Genomic DNA, 21770 nt, shown 5'->3' with positions numbered 1-21770 from the left:
TCTTAGAATGTGAGAAAAGAATAATTGTTTTGAAATTATAAGAAAGAATTTAAGTGCTTGTTTTTTCCAGCACATCTGACATTTCCTTCAGCACTGCGATGTCGTTGCTTTTAGGTTCTGCGGCACCAGATATTTTAACTGTTTTTAATGTACCATTGACATACGTTCTCCTCATGGACGGAGGTATTATTTAAACACATTTAAACTGTATTAATGGTCATTTTCAGGTTTATGTGCAACAGGCAGCTGAGTTTTGCTCTTGAGCTCAGTTCTACATTTGATGTATTTCAAATACTAAGCTTCTCCACATCGTTTCAGTTAGGTCCTGCTTTCAGCTGGAATCTGATCAACAACAGCTGAAGAACAGTTTCCAAAAGTCCTGTCAGCTGTAAGTCTCTGAACTATAAAGTTTTTTTTCCTTTTCCATATGCATCCCAGCAGCACAAGTAAACGTTCAGCTTTGGCAATGTGCTTGAAATCGAGTGTTGGCATGTTTCTTCCAGCAGCCTGCTTAGTCTGTTCTAGTTACACTGCAAACATTCTTGCATGGGGAGGGTATGGATGTTAAGCTTCAGTTTGGACTCCGTGCTGTATGAACTTGCTTGTTGGAGGAGTATTTTACAACATGGGGAAAAAAATTGTCTTTAAAATACCACTGTCTTGAAGTTTTGAGAGTAGGGAATAACTGCTCTGTAAGTTATCATATTACTTTGTATCAATTTGTATATGATAGAAGATCTTTATCTTGAGATGGTTTGACTGAAACATGGGAAGTTCCATCTCAATATGAGGAAAAACTTCTTTACTTTGAAGGTGACAGAGCACTGGAACAGGCTGCCCAGGGAGCTTGTGGAGTCTCCTTCCCTGGAGATATTCAAAACCCGCCTGGACACAACCTTGTGCAACTTGCTCTAGGGGAACCTACTTTGGCAGGGGGGTGGACTAGATGATCTCCAGAGATGCCTTCCAACCCTTAACCATTCTGTGATTCTGTGACTTCGTAGCCATTGATACAATTTTCTCCTTCTCTGTGCTTTCTATGGGTCTGTTTCAAGAAAGCTGTGTTTTATTTAATACTAAACTGTGTTCAGTGAACTTTAGGGAATTGCCCAAATGAAACAGATAAGTAAATCTTTTCCCTGGTATCATAAATGTAATAAAAAGTTTTTCTTTCAGTTAAATTTAATTTAGAGTTGCTCTAGGATTTTATTGGCACTTCTTGTAAACAATTTCTCTCCTCCTATACACTAATATTTTTGGATTTGTAACAAGTTTTTACTGTTTTAATTTCAATCGAGTTCCCATTTCAGCAGGTTGCTAACTGTAGATCATTGAAATTCTCTTTTTTAGAAGAGATTATACTGGGAATCATGAACATCAATGATTTTGTAATACTCCCAGGCTCAAAAACTGGAACCTCGGTGAGATTAAAAACAAAGTAAGTGCATTTTATCTGATTATGATAGAGATGTTTTTTCATAATTTTCAATAAGTTTTAATGCAACATTAAGTAGAAGAGCTTATTTATGTAAGAGCAAGAAGAATCATGATGTTTTTCTTTCCCAGTATTTTCCCTATGCTTTTATCCTTAAGCCTTTCTTTTCCTGGGATTTAACCTACTTTCTGAGTAAGTTATGGGTCTTATAACTATATATCTAACATACATTGTAAACAAACAATACTAAAGGATTCACTGGGATAGTTTATTTGAATATAATTAAGTGACAGACCTTTCCGAATACAGACACAGTTGTACCAGTTTTATGTTGGCCACTCTAAAGCTTATACTGGAGTAGCCCTGTCACTGTCAGCATACCCCTCTGTAATGAGACATTCTTGGGCCCAAGGAGTTTTCACCTGACCTGCCCTGTATTTTCCAGAACTGTTTTCAGTCTTGCTGGGAGACTGAAGGGTGAAGTGCCTTTAAAGACAAATTTTTCAACTTATTTTCCTTGCTGCTTTAAACTTCTTCAGGTACCTTACTGTCTTTCATGTAATTTCTAATGAATATTTTACTACTTTAATTCCTCCAGAACTGTCAGAGAATTGCAGGTGGAGAAAGCACAGTTAGAAACAGAAAACAAAGCGATGGAGAAGAAATTACGGCAACTACAGTCAAACATGAGCAGAGAAAAAGAAGAGAGAAAGTAGGTTAAATTTCTGTTTCAAAAAAAGGAATCCAATGAGATGCTCCCTCCGCATCTACCCCTGCCCCACATGGGATCTCTTGCAAAGTTTGGAATTCACAATAGTGTTCAGTTTTCTCTCTCCAATCTTTCTTCCCAATGATAAAGTTGCTACCCTATGACTTTCTTATTTTTAAACTCCCATGTGAAATTTCAATTTTTTTTTTTTTTTTTTTTTTTTTAAGAAGTAAACTAACAAATCCTTCCTGGCAGGGCTATTCCTTCAGCGGCAGAGATCCCTTTTTCTCATTTATTCCCCCTTCTCCCTTTTCCCCCTGTCTGATTGGATTTGTCACCTTAGTTTTAAAGCAGGAGACAGAAAGTACTTTCTCTTGCACTATTTCAGTCTTATTTCTGAAGTTTCTAAAGAGGATGCTATTCTTAATATTACTTTGATCCTGTTCATCGTAGTAGTCAATATCTAAACTGATATTCACTAAAATCTTAATTTTAGGTTTGTGTTCCTGGCTTATTAAAAGATGCTGCATTTTAGCTGTGCTGGATGAATGCCCTAGACTAAATTGGGACAATGAGGATTTATCTAAAGTGTACTTCTGTTAACATTTTTATTCTTCTAAAACCAACCTTAGAGAAATGATGGGATTTTCTTAGGTTTAAAAACTTAGACTGATTTGATGGTCTAAGAATAGGTACTTTCTTATACATTTGATGTTTTTACTACGATTAAAGTAGATGTGCAGCAGGTTTCAGTGGGAGTGAGGTGTTTGTGTTTTGGGGAATTGATGATCCTATAGACAAGTATTTTATTTTTGTGATGCTCTGTTCTTAAAAACCTGAAGGAAAACCTTCATGCTTCTCTTGCTTACAGAAGACTTAATTTGTAAATTCTTTCTTGCTCTTGGTTCATAGGAGATCAAGTGCTTATCACTGGAAATCTGGACAGGCAGGACTAATGACCATCCAAGCCCGAGTTTTATCACAAAGCAAAGGAAAAAATAATAAGGTAGTAAACTATCAGTATATTTGCAGGTAAAGCTATTTAAAACAAAACAAGATTTAGAACAGTTACGCTACGGAACATGGCAATTTTAAATACTGTAAAAATAAAAGGTTAAGCACCTTCTGAGTAAAATTTCTCGTTGTTTATTTTTTCATGCCAAGCTTGTGTTTCCCTTTGAGCTGGAGGAACAAGTTCTGTTTGGTGATCTGTTGTTTTTTTAATTGCAATAGATAGCAAATTATCATTGCTTCCATGGATTTAATATTGTAAGAGTCTAATTTGGCAGTGATGGAAGTCATCAGGAGCCTGTCGTCGAAATGTCTAATGTCCATTATGAATCTGAAATACAAGGCTTCAGGTGAAGTGTTGAGTACAAGTTCTCTGTCTTCATAGATAAAAGCTATGAAGAAGGCACACCACATTAAAAAATACCTCACTTAAAGTTTTTTCTCTAACTCAGTCACTGCGTAATGGCATCTGCATTCACAGTAGGACTCCCACATGACTCTGGTTCATTCTCTTGCCCCCCACCCCGATGTCTGCATGTCCTATAATCTTTCTTATGGTGCTTCTGGATTTCTGTCCTCTCAGTAAGTACAGAAGGAGACTGAGAACCCAACTTGCCACTTGGTCCACAGTACCTGGACAAGTCCTACATTCATCCTCTGAGGACTGATGCTAGTTGGTCAAGAATTGCTTTGAAGCGTTCTCTTGGACAAGGACTGGACTCTGTCCATTCCCTTGGACTGAGACTGAATGCTTCTGAGTGTTTTAAAATGTGGATTAGCTTTATCAATTGACTCTTCTATGGCATTCTTGCTCAGACCTAAAAGGAGGGATGTAGAACTTTCCTGCCCAGTAATTGAAAAATTTGTTTTCTTTTTAGTATGTACACAATGGGGTATTTTCCCCTTATTTCATTTTCAAAGTGACTTGGGCAATTTTGCTCAAACTCCCAAAAATATTAAGGATAAGGCAGACGTATGGGTATGGTAAAAGCTGGTCAAATTTGTAAGTAGCTGAAGACTGGACCTTGTAGGGAGTGTGATCACTTCCAACTGTAATAACCTAGTCTTAGTATTTAATTCTCTGGTGAAATAAATTCATCTTTTTAATAGCTTAGGCTCTTATTCTGTAGGCTTTGTAAATCATGGAAGCAAGCATTAGGTGTATCCATCATCAAATAATGTTCGCAGGTGCTGTTAAGCTTTGTTATTGCAATCAGTATTTTCTGTTCTTTACTTGTTCCATGAATTAGTATGAAAGATCTGTAGGAGATCCCCAAATCCAAACCAATTCAACTTAAGAGATGCTTCCTCATTCCTTTAGCAGACATTGATGTTCCTGGAGAGGCATGCAAATTGGACTGAGTGGGACATAAAAAGAGTTTTCTCTTACAGTTTTTTTCTCTGGAAGCCATGCTACATATGGTATGTTGAAATGAGAGTTGTTAATTAAGAGAGACCATTTGAAACTGGCTGAAATAAAGCTTATAGAAGTCTGAAGAGAAAAACAGACAATGACAACTTCAGACTAAACTGTCACAGTTGCTATTTGAAGGCTTTTGAAGCAGCAGCAGTTTGGTGTGAAGGTCTTCTCAGCCAACACACTCAATTTCAATAAAACTGCCTACTTGCCCGTGAGTAGAAGAGAGGATCAGAATGAAAAGGTTTTGTTTAACCCGCCTCTTTCTCTTTTCCCTTCTTGAAGTAACACAGAGCTGTTACTACTTCAAAGACTTCAGATTTCATTTGTGATGGCTAAGGAGAAGATGCGTGGGGCAGAATTTTCAGATGAGGAAAATTAAAATGCCTGCAGATGCATAAGAGTGTGGAAGTGATGGTGCAGTGTGGAATCTGTTTGCAGGGAAAAACTGAGGAGCAAAAATGTTGAAAATGATCAGTTACCGGGGTGCTAGATCATGGAAGGGTAATGAGGGGAAGCAGAAGCAAAACAAACTAACACTGCCCCCCCCAAACTATAGGTAGATATATGTGCAGAATATATATGCAGGAGACTTCATGGGTTGACATTTGCGCTTAAGTCACTATGGTTATAAAAGTTTTGCAGGTCTATGCTGTGGGAAAACACTTGCTGCGTAGCTGGCTGGGCAAACAGGGACAGTGTCAGTTCATGAATGGGGAGGGAAAGTGGTCACAGACTTAACGGCTGTGGTGAACAATACCTGGAGTTTTCTCTTTAAATACGTGCTTAGCTATTTTCCTAGAAACAGTAATATTTTAGTTCTATAAAAGCTACGCTTTTATTAATTTTCATTTAATATTCATACTCCAATACCTTAATGTTTATCTATATGTAAATATTCTTTCATATAGGTTTCTTCAGGAAAAGTGAGGTTGCAAATACTCAAAGAACAGATTCAAGGTAAAGACATCTTTGTTAACTAAATAAAACCTCACCAGCTTCTGGTAGAGCATCTGGTTGTTGGATGTTGCTGCAGTTAAGCAATAAGGAAATCAGAGACTGAGTACTGGGTTTGATGGTTTTTTTTTGTTTGTTTGTTTGGTTTTTTTTTAGAGCCAGTGAAAGGACCATTTAAGCATGAAAAGGCAAATGCTCATGAAAAATCTGAAGTGAAGGGGATAGCACGTGGACTATGTGAAATTAAGAGTGCGCCGCTGGTAAGTAAATGGTTTAAAAAGTCCTCTATGGCAACAGAATGTAATGTGTATATATAGTAGCTTTCTAGCAGTATCGAGACATATGTATATTATATAGTATAATATGTTGTAAAATGGATGACCTTGGGTTTGTCCAGGCTATTAGATGTGCAGCAACTTAAAAAGAGGAAAAAATTACATCTTTGAGATTAATTTGATCCCACTTTATTTAAATATTTTATCTTGCTGGAATTGAAATTAAAGTAATATTTTTTTTCACCTGTTTCCCAAAATGTGTTGGTGATATCCACTTTAATTCTAGGCTTTGTGATAACTACTTAGTGTGCATAAGGTAAAGGGAGGTTTTATATGCTGATTTCCCTGAATGGCAGGGGAACAGATTAAATGATTCTGTTATCAGAACAGTTATCAGTTCTTTAACAGGAGTTTCTTTAAGCTGTATTTTCATTAATTTGCCCAGCATGTGAATGTGACTGAAGGAGACTGATCTCTTACTTAAGAACACTACCATATGATTAAAATAAGGTGTGTGGTTGTAGGCAAATAGGGCAAAATTGAGTCGTCTGTGAATATTTTTAAATAGTTCGATAAGCACCAGGGCATGTTCTTAATTCTGACCGCTTCCTTAGCTGGCACTTGCTGGCGGTGTTAGGGTGGACATTAGTATTATCGAGTATGAGGTGATTTATATTTAATAGAGAGATTTTTGCCTTTCGGCAAGTGTAAATAGGAAACCGAGCCTCGAAAATGTAATACAGCCCCATGCTATTAGATTTTTGAAGTAACTTATGCAAATAGAGTAGTTCCGTTGTTGAAAAAGAAAATAACGAAGCCGTTAAGGGCTCCCTGTAAGCGGGTGCGCAGCGGCAGCGCCGCGGCAGCCTTCGCTTCTCCGCGGCGGGTGTGAGCGGGGCGGGCGGCCGGTCCCGGCAGCGGGAGCCCCGCGGCCGCTCCGCGCCCGCTCCCGCCGGGGCCTGGCGGGCGGCGGCTGCTTGGCCGGGGCGCGCCGCCAGGCGGCGCTGCGCCCCCGCAGGACGCTCCCGGCGGCGGGGAGGACCCGACCCTGCCTGTGTCGGCCCCGCCGCTGGCTGCTGCGCCCTGTGTCTGGCCCAGCCGCGCTGTCCTCTCCCACTTGGTCTTCTCGAACGTTGGAAGTAATGAGTGGGCTTGAAATCGTGGCTTTTAGGATGAACTGAACTACTCTTTGCTTTTTTTCTTAACCCCCACCCTTCAGTTTAGGTGGAGCTGTGCTTCCAGCGCTTAGCTCCTGATCCCAGAAGGTCTCGTAGGTCATAGAACCATAGAATGGTTTGGGTGGGAAGGGACCTTAAAGATCATCTAGTTCCAACCCCCTGCCATGGGCAGGGACACCTTCCACTAGACCAGGTTGCTCCAAGCCCCGTCCAACCCGGCCTTGAACACTGCTAGGGAGGGGGCAGCCACAGCTTCTCTGGGCAACCTGGGCCAGTGTCTCACCACCCTCACAGGACAGAATTTCTTCCTAATATCCAATCTAAATCTCCACCCTTTCAGTTTAAAACCATCCCCCCTCGTCCTGTCACTTCATGCCCTTGTAAAAAGCCCCTCTCTCGCTTTCCTGTAGCCCCTTCAGGTACTGGAAGGCTGCTAGAAGGTCTCCCCAGAGCCTTCTCTTCTCCAGGCTGAACAGCCCCAGCTCTCTCAGCCTGTCTCCACAGCAGAGGTGCTCCAGCCCTCTGAGCGTGTTTGTGGCCTCCTCTGGACTCACTCCAACAGCTCCACGTCCTTCTTATGTTGGGGGCCCCAGAGCTGAACGCAGTACTCCAGGTGGGGTCTCATGAGAGTGGAGTAAAGGGGCAGAATCACCTCCCTTGACCTCATGAATAGCACTTGTAAGATCGGGACAATGCTGGTGGATTACAAAGCATTGTTTTAACACTGCTTAGGTTACAAAGGAATTACTTTGACAGACACATATGACTTTCTTATCTAGTAGAAAATTTTTCAGTTAAAATAAGAGTTTTCATAAAAGCACATGGCACAACTGTTTTATTGCAATACATACTGAGAAAAAAATCATACTGTCTTTTCTTGTGCCTGGATGGATTTTATAGTTATGCACACCTCATGGAAAACTGAGCTAAATTGAACCAATGGTAGTGTTACGTGGTTGGAAATATGTAACAAATTGTTGGGTCAGGAGCTTTTTACGCAGGCTCTTTGAAATATTGTTATTGATACATTGTTTGAGACTTTTCCAAATAGTTAGATGTCAAGCATTTTAGAAAAAAAAACTTGTCAGTACTGAAAATGGCCAGAGGTGTGTGATTTATATACTCTTGTGAGTATATTTAACAGTCTATGTAACTTGTAATTTAAATATAGTTATAAGGAAGCTTGAAACTTTGAATTCCTACTTCTAATTATGTCTTTTCTGTCAGATGCCACTTTCAGCATTCCTGATTCTTTCATACTTGGATTCCACTCACAAAGGAATAAACTGTGATGAAAGTAAAATGTTACAGAGTACAGAGGAGACTTAAGTTGTGTGTAATTTCATTATTCAGCTCAGTAATATTCAGTTTCTAACATACAACTTTATGTTGTGTATCTGTTATGAAGCAATAAAAAATTTATAATTTTATAATTAAAGTAGTAAAGATTTCTCCTAGAATTATTATATAACACAATTGTAACAAACAAGTTTCTTGTTTGTTACAAAAACAAACAAGAAACAAGTTTCTTGTTTGTTATCAAATTATATTTGATTGCATTTCATAAATGGGCTGTAACAACTCTCTTTTTTGGACCAAACTGTGCATGCATTTTGGATTTTGTCTTTTGGACAAAACCACTGGTTTTGTTCTCCTAAAGTTATTCCAGATTTGATTTTGAGAAATGCCATGATTTGCTTTTTAAAATACCTTTTCAAATACATATTATTATGCTTGTTTTCATTTCCTTTCATTCCTTTGTTAATGATCACTGTTTTATAACTGGACTTAATGAATCAAAGACATAATACAGGAAATGAAGATAGGGTCTTGATTAAGTGTAAGTTGATTTAACTATTTCAGCTCTACCATAGGAGGTTTTCTTGAAGGCAAATTTTACTTTTTGATGATGTCACTAGATGTGTCCTTCTGTTATCCCACTAAAATTTATTTGATGATCTCATTCTTTCTTCCCAGAAATATAATCCTTTTAGTGCTGCAGTAAATTGTCAAAGCTTATCGGTCTGATAAATACGTCTTTGTCGAAATGATCCCTGCTTATAGTATGTTAGTAGAAAGGTTACATCATTTGATGGAAAAACTTCAGGTGAGAATTTAAGGCAGTTACAGAAGGATACACCGTTCTGTGAGTAATGAAAAGCCGGCAATAAATCAGCTTTTTGGGATGATGTGTTATCCTGAGTTATGCAGTGGATGTAAAAGTTTTTCCAAGAGCTGTTTTACATGGATATGAAAATATTTTGCCACACACATGTAAATGCAGAGTGTTTAGGGTTTTTTTTTATGGCGTAGAGTAGGTAGAAAGGATGAGATGTGAGTAAATCCTGGTTTTGCAATGGCTGCTTGACATCTTTGACTCTGATTACACTTTCTGCCTGTACCCTTACTGCTCTTGTGTTTTTGTGGTAAGAATGTGTTCCTTACTTGAGGATTTTGTAGACAAAGGATCTTTCCTTCTGGTCTCTGTGCATAAGGAGGGGACATAGGGAAAGGAGGAACATAAAATATTTTTTGGTTTTGCTCAGTAATCGTTCAAGAGTTGGCAATCAAAACCTTTGTATTACATTTTTGCAGTATTTTTCTTTGTTCTAACAAAGGTTGCAAATCAGTAAAGTCCCAGTGTGAGTAAAACTTATTCTCCTTCTGTAGCTATTTTCAGTCAAACTCATCTAGTTCTTTATAGTTTGGACTTTGTGAACGGATATTCCAGTTAGTTCTTAAATGAACATTTTCTTCTTGTTGACCTCTACCTATGTGCTTCTGTCTACTGAAAAGCTTCAATAAGCAGAACTTCATTAATAAAGAGCTCATAAATGTGTTAAAATGATGTGCTGTGTAAAACGCCTCACCTAGTCTGTGCTGTGTAGTACCTAATGGAATATTCAGATTACTGAATTTTTACTCATACATTTGCACACTACTAATTATTGAAATTATTATGTGTTTATGTCACCATCACTCTTCAATATGTGGTTACCTGCCTGCTTTTAATATGCTGTTTGGTGGAATGTTTGAGTATGTTTGTAATAAATTAATGGTTTCATAATGTTTCATTAACAGCCAGAAGCCGATACACACATTGGAAAATTGGAAGTTGTTGATCACTTCATCAAGGAAGTAAATCTGAATGAATCAAAAATTAATCATGAGCAGAAGAAAATGAATAGCAAGCATCAGGTCACATCAGACAAGTTTTCATCTCTCCTAGCATCAGCAGGCAGTGCTGAGGTAGTGTACAGTTCGGGGAAAAAAAAAATGTTTTATTGTTTATGACATTTTAGGCAGAGTTGCCTTAATGTTTTCCACAGCGTGCCAAGTGAGGGATCGGGCTATCGGACTTGCGCAGCCCATTGCCCCCTGTTCATGTCTGTCAACATCCTGTGCATAGGATGTGGGCTATCCACCGCTACTGCTTTCTGCCTGCTAAAAGCATTCAAGTTAAATGTTTTTTTTTGTGTGCTTATACAAACTTTTTTCTTATTTTGCTCCTGATAAAACATTGCAATTTAGTTGTGAGCAAGGCCACATGAAAATTGAGTGATCTTGAATTACCAGGGTAGCTAAGCTAAACCCAGAAAACAGGGTGCTGCATTTCCATAGCTGATGCTTAAAATGTTGCTGTTGTATGTAACTGGGGAGAGGATTATCATCAGAAGTGCTGTATTAATTATGTTGTGGAACTGATTTAGGAACTGTCCTCAGAATCAACCTGTACAGGCCTTGAAAATCAGGACAAATTATTACTAAATGGTACTTTTAATGAAGCGGAATATGCAAAGTCTTTTCAGGAAGCTTTGCTTCAATGGAGAAAAGGTAGCTGCGATCACAGAGAACAACGGCGTGCCAGTGAGGTCCTATCAGGTATGATTTTTTCTGTTTTAATAGCATTTTAAAAACAGGAGCCATTTTGGTGAGTTAGCAGATTTTTGATTAGTAAAGGTAGATATTCTGTTAGAATAGTAAATGTTTCTTCAGAAGTTTTCCCTCTGTGTTCCTTTATAAATTAACAACCTCTGAAATTTTTGTTAATAATGTGCATATTAGTGTTTATCCCAATTCTTGTAATGAACTGTGGTGTTGGCCAGATTGTTTAGCTTGTGACCCTGTACTTTTTTATGGCATTGTTTGTCCCATGAGACTTTAATATGAACTATAATGCTCAAGCATAAAGCGACAGCTCTTAACAGACAAGGAATGTGCATGGCTCGGGATTTCATATGTTGTGTCAAAGTACATTTTGTGCTTGCCTTCCACAGGCTATTAATATTTCTTTATCCCAGTGAAAAGATACAATCAGTTGAAGTATTCATGGAAAAATATGAAAAAAACCTCTTGTCCGATTGGATTTGTGCAAGCTAGTCTCTTTCCTCTAGTCCATTGCTGGTGTTGGTTCTTTGTGTATTTTTGTACAAAAATATTATACTGCTTTCTTTTTTTTTTCCTTTTTTCCTTCTTTCCTGTGATATGGTGGGATTTTTATCTCTGGAGTCATGGTTCCCCCCGCCCCAAAATGTGGTAATCTTCCTTTGTGTGAGAAGCTGTAATAAATGAGATTTTACTGGCTACCCCCACTACTGACTGTGTCGTGTAAATATAATACTACTGGCCATTTAAATTTTGGAATTATGCAAAGATTTGCTAGGCATAGACTACTAATGTGACATTCATTCAGAACTCATGTAGTTAAATAGCAAGTTTATAAATCTGAATAGCTGTATAATAGTTTTTTAAATAATTCTAATAGAATCTGTGGGAATTTGTGAGGTACAGACCAATCTTACTGTTATGAAGGAACCTATCCAAATTGAATTCAAGAAGGATGGCCTGAGCTACATGGAGAAACTCTTGCTTAAGAAATACAGAAGGTATTGTTGAAGTTGCTGGTATGAATGAAAGAAGTCAGAACTACTTAATAGCATTAACAAAAAAGCCATTGAAACTTTTATAATATTAGATACATTATCAAGAGCTAAGGTGATTCTATACAGGGTGCTTTGTTTTAATAAAATAACCATTATAACTAGACTTGATGACTTCATATTTCAGAATTACTGCAGAGGGACTATTTGGAGGGATTCGCTTTGCTGTCAGTTTGTTGTAAAATTTGAAGACTGGTAATGATACTTAGCTGCTTGATTTTGGGTCATTTGCTACAGGAGTTTTTCTAGAGAAAAGGAAGTACGATCTTCAGGATACTTTTATAAACATTACAGAGTTGTCTTGTTAGTCCCTGAGGTGTGAGGTCATCTCAATGGAATTAGGAAGAGTTGTTGCTTTTCAGCAGCAGTTAATACTGCTGCAGTATGTAGTGTGGTGTTTTGTGTTGTGTTTTTTTTTTTTTTTAAATGACTGTGATATTATATATAAAAAAATGATGACTTTTAAAGTTTGATTTCTTTTCCTTTTTTAGAACTCCCTTGGATCAAATTTCTGGTAGTTGCATTAAAGATGTAAGGCCTGTGCAAACACAGAGTGTACATCAGGCTGTGACTGGAGGAGAGGGAGGAGATGATGATGATGATGATGATGATGTTGATGATGTAACAGGTAAAATACATTTCTCTTTATTGAAGGTAACTATTAAATACGTTTTCTCGGGATTTTTTTTTGCTATGATTGCTGAACAGTTACGTACTTAAGCAGCTTCTGCTTAAAGAGAGTAGCAACGTGAAAGTAGAAATTTATGGTACTTCATAATAAATAAAAATTTTGCATTTTTATAAGTGTATCTTGAACAGGAAAAAATGAAATGCATCAAATTAATTATATTTCATAGTTGAAGAGGTGAAGAGATATTGGACATCGCTCTTTAGAAGGGAAGTACCCAACACTATTTCTGAAAGTGCAGAGTCCTCTTTGAAAATTGAGTTCCTTGATGATGTAAGTATGTAATAAAGGACTTCATGAATCTTCACAGTGATCTGAAGTGATCTGTTTAAATGTTGTTCTGTTAAATATTTATAGTAGCAACAGCTAAATAATTTCTAATAAAAAAATTGGCGCTTTGTTTACCTTTTCCATACACATGTGGAAAATTCATCTTTCCAGAGTTTCCCTGTAATTTTTTCCTGTTGTGTCCATGGATTTGCAGGCTTTTAATCACTTGAATTAATGTGGGTTTTTTTAATTTTAATTTTAATCTATTGCTGAATATGGATTTTTTGACTTTGTTTTTTAATTAGTCTTATGGCAAAGACTTGGAAAAATCATCTACCTTTTTGGTGATGGAAGCTGGGGCTGTGGGAATGAATAAGGAACGAAAAACTGAACCACGCAGGCAGTGTGGAAGGTATCAGAAATGCGGACATTATTTGAACAAGAGAAGGGAATAATCCTATCTTCTGACTAGTTACATTGCTAAGAAACAGGTCCTTTTATTTTCAGACAGTCGTGCTTCATATGAAAGGGGAGAATCCTTGATTGTAAATCGTAAATCGTTTTAAGGCATGGTTAAGATATACATCTTCTCATCCTTAGCGCTAGACATAGTCTGTGCCACTGTGGTGACACTTAGTTACTGCTTTCCCTTCCTTTACATTTCTTCCAAGATCCTGTCTGTGATTGCTGGTTTTTGTCTTTGAAAATGTTAATTTGAATGACCTAATGATTTGATGACTAGTTTGTAAGACAGTCGAAGAACAGTTTGGCAGTTAATAGGCATACCACACGTTTACCATTAAAGTTAGCAAATACTAAGTTTGTGTCTTTGAGTTTGTCAGTGAGCCACCAAGGTATGTATATTAATTGCCTGTAACTAGAGGGACATCACTTTGAAATGTCTTTGTTTTGTTTGCTTGATCAGTCCAGTGTTAAACCATGTAAGATACATTTCTTTCTATGTCTGCCCTGAATTACAGGTAGAATTTCTCTTTTGTATGTTCCCATCTCAGTAGGAGCAGAGACTAGCATACAGACAAGTCTGTAACTGGTCAGTGTTGGTTGTGTACTTTTAAGATACTCTCACTTGACTAATCTTGTAATTCTAGACAAAACTAAGACTCCTCATAATTAATGATACATGTGCAATTCTTCTGATCTCCCAAAATGTATTTATGAGTAGGTGTGATCTGTTTTGTTATATTGTGTTCTTCTGGTCTTTCCTTCTTTGTTTCCAAGTGGTTCAGCAGTTGCAGATCAGAATGCCACAGTGCAAGACCTTTTGCAAAGAGAAACTGTAGGCATAACGAGAAAGTCATCTTGTCATTTAATGTCCACAGCTGACACTCAATGTTTTTTACCTCTTCCTATTGATAGAAATCCTGTTTCTTCAAAAGAAGTTTCTCAAGGTAAATTTTGAAGGTTATTTATACAATATACGTAAGTGTATACAGTTTTATCATTCTCATATAGGATGTGGTAGTCAACTATGATGGTTGTCTGAAAAAAATAATTAAAGGTTAAATTCTCTACCATTCCCTGAGCTATGCAGGTCCCTTGACTACAATTTAATGGGCTGCACAAGCTATTTTGAAATTATAGGCGTCTGCTGTGACAGTAATCTCACAGCTATGAGCTCTCATTTGAGGGAGAGACTGCCCCAATATGAGTTGTATACTGAAAATAAAACTCATTATAAAGCAGATGAAGTGATCTTGGAAATCTCTTGGTTTCTGTACTGTATTAGATTTATGTATGGCACGTGTCCTTTTTATGTAGAAAAATGCTTTTATATAGATAGGTTGAGAAACTGTATAAATGATTAGCTGTTCTGCATGAAAGATCATCATTTGTGTGTAAGTATTCCAGTGCCTCTTGCATGTCAGTAAAATCACCATGAAAGTTTGACAGCTTTATCTTGTGGTGCTCTAAAGGGGTCCCAAAGATCTTACTTTGTGTCCTAAAACTATGTAAAATATATTGTCACTTTTTTAATGTTAAGAAATAGGTTAGAATGTAAGGGTAATTAATTTCTTATTCTTGCAAGTACTGAACAATTGCTCCAGCACTTCAGGACCTAGCACTTGTTCTCTTTGTGCTTAGTTGAAGTAACTGTTTATTTAAGTCTTCAAATGTGAAAAAGCAAACAAGAGCTGACTGATGGGATGTGATTTATGTGCTGCTTTGGGCACAGGATAAAAAAATAAAATGGCTACTACGTCTTGTGTAAACAAAGAAAAACAGTTTGTAGAATCATTCACAGCCTAATAGTATGTATTTCAAACCATTGTACTACTTTTAAGGAAATTTTATGAAATTGCTACTATTGCAGTTCTTACACTGGCACTGTTTAGATTATGGCGTTGTAAATGTGAAAAATCACATTACTATGAAGAAGTAGTTGGAAATGTGTTAAGATTATTATCTGGATCTAATGTTTTCATAGACAATGATGTACAGGAACATATGCATTAGATACAGAACTGATACTATTACCTGGTAAGTCTAGTCCGTGTATGTTGGCATCTCTGGATATCAGGCAGGAAGCTGATGAAAGGTAACTGTTCTTATTTGTAATTTTGTGGCTTAGGGATAACTTCAATGGAGATTTCATATTTTAAGTTCATGACGAAAATATAGTAGATTTGCAGGTTATAATTCATATTCATTTCCATTAAAAAAATTCCTATTTTCATTATTGTAGAAAAAGTGGTTGTCTGCAGTCTTGAAAGAAATGCAGTGGAAAAGGACAGTATTAAACTAAAGACTAGGAGAAGATCAATTAGCTCCTGTAAACTACCTGAGAAGATCTCTAACCCTACTGAACTAATGAGCAACAAATATCTCCTTGAGACACAACTGCAGAAAACCAATAAAGATTCACGAGAACTGGACAGTGTCTGCAATAGTCAGAGTTCGGTTTTGCCTGCAATTACAAAGTCTTCAGCGGTAAAATATATCTTTGATTGCTAAATAGATAAACTACGTTGCTTAATCTGCTTTCCCAGTTTAGTGTGAGGTAACATGCCATGTTCCTGAATCAGTTGAGAGTGAGTGATAGTTGTATGGTTACCATGAAATACTCTACACTTTTCCTCATTTTCCTCCAGAAACCTCACCCCAAAGTAATCAAGAGTATAGTTTTAATCAGAGGGTTGTCACTGCCTACCATATTTCATATGTAGAGGTTGAAGGCCTATGTGCTTTCCACTTTATATTGTCAGTCTTTTGCTGATGTTCAAAAAAGGCAAAAGAAAGAACAGAGTAGTTCAGATAAAAAAAAAAAAAGGTGTGTTGGGGGAGAAGGCAGCTCTTCCAGTGTTAGTATCAAGGTCACTTCACCTCTCGACTGAATGCTAAAAATTGTAGATACTCTTATCTAACCGAAATTACTCAAATGTTCTTTTGCTCAAAATGAAATTGAAAGCAAAAAATCATGGAGAAGGCTGGGACATTAGATTTGGAGTCATTGTTAAACAGTATTACTGTAGTTGATGTACACAAAGATAAGTGAAAACAAAAAGTAAAACTGCTTTTCATGTGCACAGTGGAAGAATAGACTCAAACTCTCACAACATTAGCAACTGAAGTTTATAGGATTTTAAAGCATATATCATGCAAAACCATCATCCTCATGAATATCTGTTACACCAGGCTATCAGAATCATTTCAAGTTTTATGAAATTAGCATTTTATTAATATAAACTTGCAAGGGCAACTTGTGAAGTTTCCTGTTTCTTTTTCTATTTCTGATATCTTTGTGTTTTATTCAAGTTACAGGATGTAGCCAAAAGACAGAAATCTGTTTCTACACGGTATTGGGGACTTGAAGGTTTCTTTGTTATAGGTGCAAACCCTGCACAAGTAATGGTTGAAGCATGTTCTTCACTGTGTGCTGACTCTGGCCCTATGGACAGTAGTATCCCGTTTCCAGGTAATGCTATATGAATAAAATCCTCAAACAATGTACATATTTATCACTGTTGCTGTAAGACATCCTTCTCTTCATGTAACTAGCTTACTTTTAGAAGTCACTTCGGGGTAACAGTCATGCCAACACACACAACTGGTGATGTGGAAGGATAAAATAAACTTACTCCCATGAGGTAAATTACATCAATATAGTGCCACAGATTTATGTGCTGCTTGATGTCCCTTGAGAATTTTGTTCCAGTAGGAATTTCTGCTTTTCTTTGTACATAATATACATCACAAAAAAATGCTTTTAATGGTGTATATGAAACAACATGTGAAGTGGTTGTTCAACATGAATATTAAATTAAACGAGTATATCACTTGAATTTGTTTGTTAGTGTGTTATGTATGATTGTTTTTACATTACGTGCACAAAATTTGTTGCATGACTTCTTTAACTTGCACACATTAAATGCAGCAAATATAGTAACAGTAAATGCGTATTAACACAAAACCTGCAAATAATTTCTTCTAATGCTTTTTAATTTCAGAAGATGGAAAGTGGGTTACTGAAAGGAGCTTAAGTGAATATGCTGATGACTCTGTAGTTCAAGGTGTCTTAGAAAGTCAGCTGAACAAACCTTCAAGTGGTTTGGAGACTCAAAATAGAATTTCTCCCCTGATGGTAGCGTGGAGGCCATACCCAGGTAAGGATAGCAACAGCTTTCAGGTCCTGCTTTAACAGGTTAATTTTTCTTACGTAAAAAGTAGAAGCAGTGTCTGTGATGATGGTGTTGAATTTAGGTCATTTTTATATCTTAATCTATATATTTGTATTTTGGATATAATAGGTTATACACATGGCTTTGTTTTCATAAGAAGGTGCTGTTGAGGTAAAAGTTACCTCTTTCCAGCTGTCACTAATAGTTCTTTTTATTGTGCTTAGTTTCTACTCCTGCCTCTACCCCATTAGTTCCCTCTTAGCTTGAATATTTAGATAATAAACTGTCTAGAAGAAGATTATGTATTCCTGTGTGTTTTGCAGCATCTAGTACAATATGATTTTGATCTAATAAGCGTTCTTCATGCTACTGAAATAAGTGTTATTACCTGGACTGTAAGAAACAAATAATGCATAACTGCATCTGCACTTTTTAGTTACTTTTCTCAATTTCAACTGTCTCCATCGCGAGGAATGTAGCTTACATTATTTCTCTCATCTTAAGCAACCAGTTTGGCATTTTAATTTTAAAAATGCTATGTGTGGAAATTGAAACTGTCAATTATGAATCCCAGAAAAATATTTGAAAGTGTCTATATTTTATTCATGTTGCCTTAAATGGAAAAAAAGAAGACAGAACCCAAGTTTTAGGCTTGCTACACACATTCTCAGTCTCTCCCCTCCCGCAAAATTTGTGCCATTGTACGTAATATTTAAACTTAAGTGTTTTTTTTTCTGAAAGATACCCCTGAAGTATGAGGTGCTACTTCCCAATATAATTGTAAACTCTTTATTAACATTTATTAATTCACAATCTTAAGCAAAATTAATAACCTGTTCAGATCAATTCATAATTTTAACTATAATTAATGTCATTAATAGGCTGAGATAAAATTCTCTTTGTGTGTGAAATCTAGTGTTATTAGGAGTTTTGACCTTTTCTGTTATTTCAGGGAATGATTCTAGAAGACCTTGGTCAACAAATACGCTTCGCTGTAAACTGACTGGAAATTGTCCAACAAATACACAGCCAAGGCCAAAGAGTTCACCTATGCATAAGTTTAGAGTTGATACTGAGATATCAAAACACAAGTGCCTTGATGTAACTGAACAAGATGAGTATCTTTGGGAACATATTGCTGACCAAGAAGCCCTACTTGCTCTGGAAAAAGAATTACAAAGTTATCCAGGTAAATGGCAATACTGCTAAAAAAAGCAGTATTTTCTTCCTGTTTACAAGTAACGTAATGAAAACAAGTAGGGATTTCATTTGTCTTCTCAGATCTAACTGATTTTGGTGCAAAAATGTACTAAACCTTTTGATGATGCAAGACACTTGTGGTTAAACAGTGATTTATTTCCATTTGGTCATACTTTAACCTACCCTTAATTTAGTAGAAACAAACTGTTTGACGCAACTATCTTGAGTTTTTTATCCCTTGCATTTTGTTGCAAAAATCTGCAGGATGAGCTAGGTATTATTTCAGATCATAAATTTCTTTTAAATAGGTATCCTTTCCTTGGGTATTTAATAATGAACACCCCAGGTGGGGTTAGAAGCTAGCTGTGATTTGATGCAAGGGTAGCAAGAAGGGGAAGAGTGGACAGGTAATTTTATAAATCTATCCTGACGATAACTGCCACTGATAAAGCACAATAGGCATGGTGTTACCTCTCATTTTGGGTTTGACTCAACCCCATTTCCTCTGTCTTTTTAAACCTGTCTCCTTGTTTTGAGGGTGGGGAGGTGGCAGGCAGGCAAGGTCAGTTGGTTATGGTTGAACAGAATGAGTGAGGTCTGGTTTTGTTCTTTGAATACAGGAAAAAAATGATTGGGATGCTTCTGTTCCATCTCAATGAGGAGATGAGTCAAGTGTCTAAGACACTTTGTGCCATAAGCAGCCTTGATAGACTGCATCTCTTAGGCTGTAACGTGGTCCCTCCCTTGTGAATTGCTACAGTGCTTTTATATTGGCAGGTCCTGGCTATGATGCATCTTCAGTACAGAAAAGTAGCCTGGATTCCAGACCGTTCTATCTTTTAAAATGTTTTTACCTTAGGTTTTGCTGTATTTTTTTCACATAGCTCTTCTGAGGCTTCCAAATACCACATTTTGGGACAGCTGTCCTTCCTTTTTTGATACATACTCATCGGAACCCATGTGTTTTTGGAAGAGTTTCTCTTGTTAATGCTTGAAGAATGAACATCCTTGCTGAATATGCTCAGAGAAGAATAGGGAGGGAAGTTATTGTTGAACTGTCCCATTCTTTCTCTCCCTTTTTGTTCCACTTTCTTGGAATACTTTTCACTTACTTCTAAGTTCATAGCTGAGACTTATGGCTAGCTGGGAAAATAGTAACATACTTGCATGTGTGTTGTATAAGAAGCATAGACTGTGACCCCAGTTGATCATCTTTTTGTATTGGTGGATGTAGGGTATATCCTGTTACTCGATTTTAAATATGTGCTACCATTAGTCAGCTACCAGAGTTCTACATTGGCTGCTGTACTCTGAGGTCGCACAGGTATTAGTGGGCCCTATATATAAGGTTTCATATTGTACTGGTGTAAACATCTTAGAAGCAAACCCTCTCCATTACTTCTAATGACACAGTCATATAATATAATAAAAAGTCATAATTTATTTGAGAGCTTGTAGTGACATCCTTCATCAGCTAGAGTTGTTTTGAGACTTTTAATGGCAAGTTTTTGTTGATACTGTGAAATTCTTTAAAGTTGATAGTGTAGATAGTGCATTTTTTTGTTTATATTTGTTCCTGAAATGACCTAAAATATTTCAGGTCCTGAAAAACATTACAGCTTAACTTCTGAAGATGTAACCTCCTCCAGCAGACACTCTGAGAAGATATGTAAAAATACTACAGGTTTCCATAAGAACCTGGAGCTAAAAGACCACAGCAGAGTTGATACTCTCAGGTAACTTAAACTTGCTGAGTATGTTTTTATGATATTGTAAAATGCTCAATATGCCAAACATCTTGCCAGAACTGAAATAAAAACAGTCTTGACTTTCTCATTATTCTTTATGTGCTGATTACAAATGTCAGCATGACCTATTTCATATCTTGGTGTTCTAAGCCAGTACTCTCAGGCAGGTCAGATTAAGAATTAAGCGATATATTTTGTTGTTGAGACTCCAAACTACAAATTTTGGGATTATGTTTTTTTTTTAATGCATTAGCTTTTGTTAATATACAGCACTGAGATTTATAAAGTACTTCTATTACTTGTCATCTAAGTTCTCTAGTTGTAAGGTACCTTTAAAAAGAGCAGTTGTGAGCAAGTGAGCCAATAACATTTAACTCACCATAGTCTATGATATATCTGTTGTATGGCCTTGGAGACTAAGGAGATGACTGGAAACAAGGAAGCTCACCAAAGTTCTGTCTGTCATTGGTTTCTTATTATGATCTTGTAACTGGTAAGGGTCAGTGAGACACTCTGAGGTTAGCTACAGGCTCTGTGAATATAGCTGATTCAGAGTTTTGTGGTTGTTTGGGGTTTTTGTTTGTTTGTTTTTTAATGTTCATAATATTGAAATTGCAGGTCAGTAGAAAACTAAACAATATTTGCAAATAGTGCAGGTAGTATAAATGAGACCCACTTTCCTAGCTTACCTGTTCTAGGATGTGGGATTTCTCTATTAAGGCACAATAGTGACGATGTTATTTACTTCCTACTTGTTTAAGAGGTGAAAATGTATGTGACAAAAACTGAGGGGATAAAATGAATATAGTAGCTTGTAATGTACGTATACTTGCAAAATATACAGCTAAAGCTATTTTCATGCCTTTTAGTTCTAGATATGTGAACTTAAGGCTTAAAGCAGAGTCGCTTGAGGAATGTGAGCTGCTGAAAATCACTGTGGTGTGTTTCTTTTAAGGGGCTGGGATGAAAGCCAAACGGATGATGAGGAAGAAATTCTGGAGGATAAGCAGCAGGTTCTTGCCTTGCAGTGAACGTGCAAAGAACTTAATGCCATTTCTATCTTTGCATACAAAACCAAGAAGCAGATGAAGAGGTGTGCTGCTCAAGATATTATTTATTAAGAATTAGTTTGTAAAACTGTCAATAAAAATTCTTAAAAACCCCTTGATTTTGACTTTTTTATTAGTATGAAGAAGGAAGAGAATAAAAGAAAACTGATCTTGTGCTATTATATTTTAGGATTTTTTTATTCTGTAATTTTTTATTCAGTATAAGTTTCCTTGCCCACAGGTTGACTCTTATTCT

The 21770-nt window shown here is 36.8% G+C and overlaps 1 protein-coding gene across 1 annotated transcript; it reads left to right on the top strand.

The window, feature by feature from the left end:
- Window positions 1-1370: 1370 nt before the first annotated feature.
- ZBBX (zinc finger B-box domain containing) lies at window positions 1371-21496 on the top strand. Its single transcript, XM_068407033.1, has 18 exons — window positions 1371-1438; window positions 2034-2147; window positions 3057-3150; window positions 5484-5532; window positions 5686-5789; window positions 10064-10231; window positions 10693-10864; window positions 11748-11868; window positions 12414-12550; window positions 12780-12883; window positions 13186-13292; window positions 14258-14289; window positions 15585-15829; window positions 16655-16814; window positions 17347-17502; window positions 18470-18706; window positions 20318-20453; window positions 21421-21496. The coding sequence occupies exons 1-18, from the start codon at window positions 1371-1373 to the stop codon at window positions 21494-21496; spliced, it is 2280 nt and encodes a 759-aa protein (XP_068263134.1).
- Window positions 21497-21770: the final 274 nt, after the last annotated feature.

This window comes from Nyctibius grandis, chromosome 8, assembly GCF_013368605.1.
Source record: "Nyctibius grandis isolate bNycGra1 chromosome 8, bNycGra1.pri, whole genome shotgun sequence".
Classification (NCBI taxonomy): domain Eukaryota; kingdom Metazoa; phylum Chordata; class Aves; order Nyctibiiformes; family Nyctibiidae; genus Nyctibius; species Nyctibius grandis.
This window is presented reverse-complemented; position numbering and strand designations above follow the sequence as displayed.

Coding starts and splice junctions, on each gene's coding strand:
- ZBBX (XM_068407033.1), top strand. CDS start 1,371: ATGAACATCAATGATTTTGTAATACTCCCAGGCTCAAAAACTGGAACC. Junction 5,533..5,685: donor ACTCAAAGAACAGATTCAAG/GTAAAGACATCT, acceptor GTTTTTTTTTAG/AGCCAGTGAAAGGACCATTT. Junction 16,815..17,346: donor CAGTAGTATCCCGTTTCCAG/GTAATGCTATAT, acceptor TTTTAATTTCAG/AAGATGGAAAGTGGGTTACT.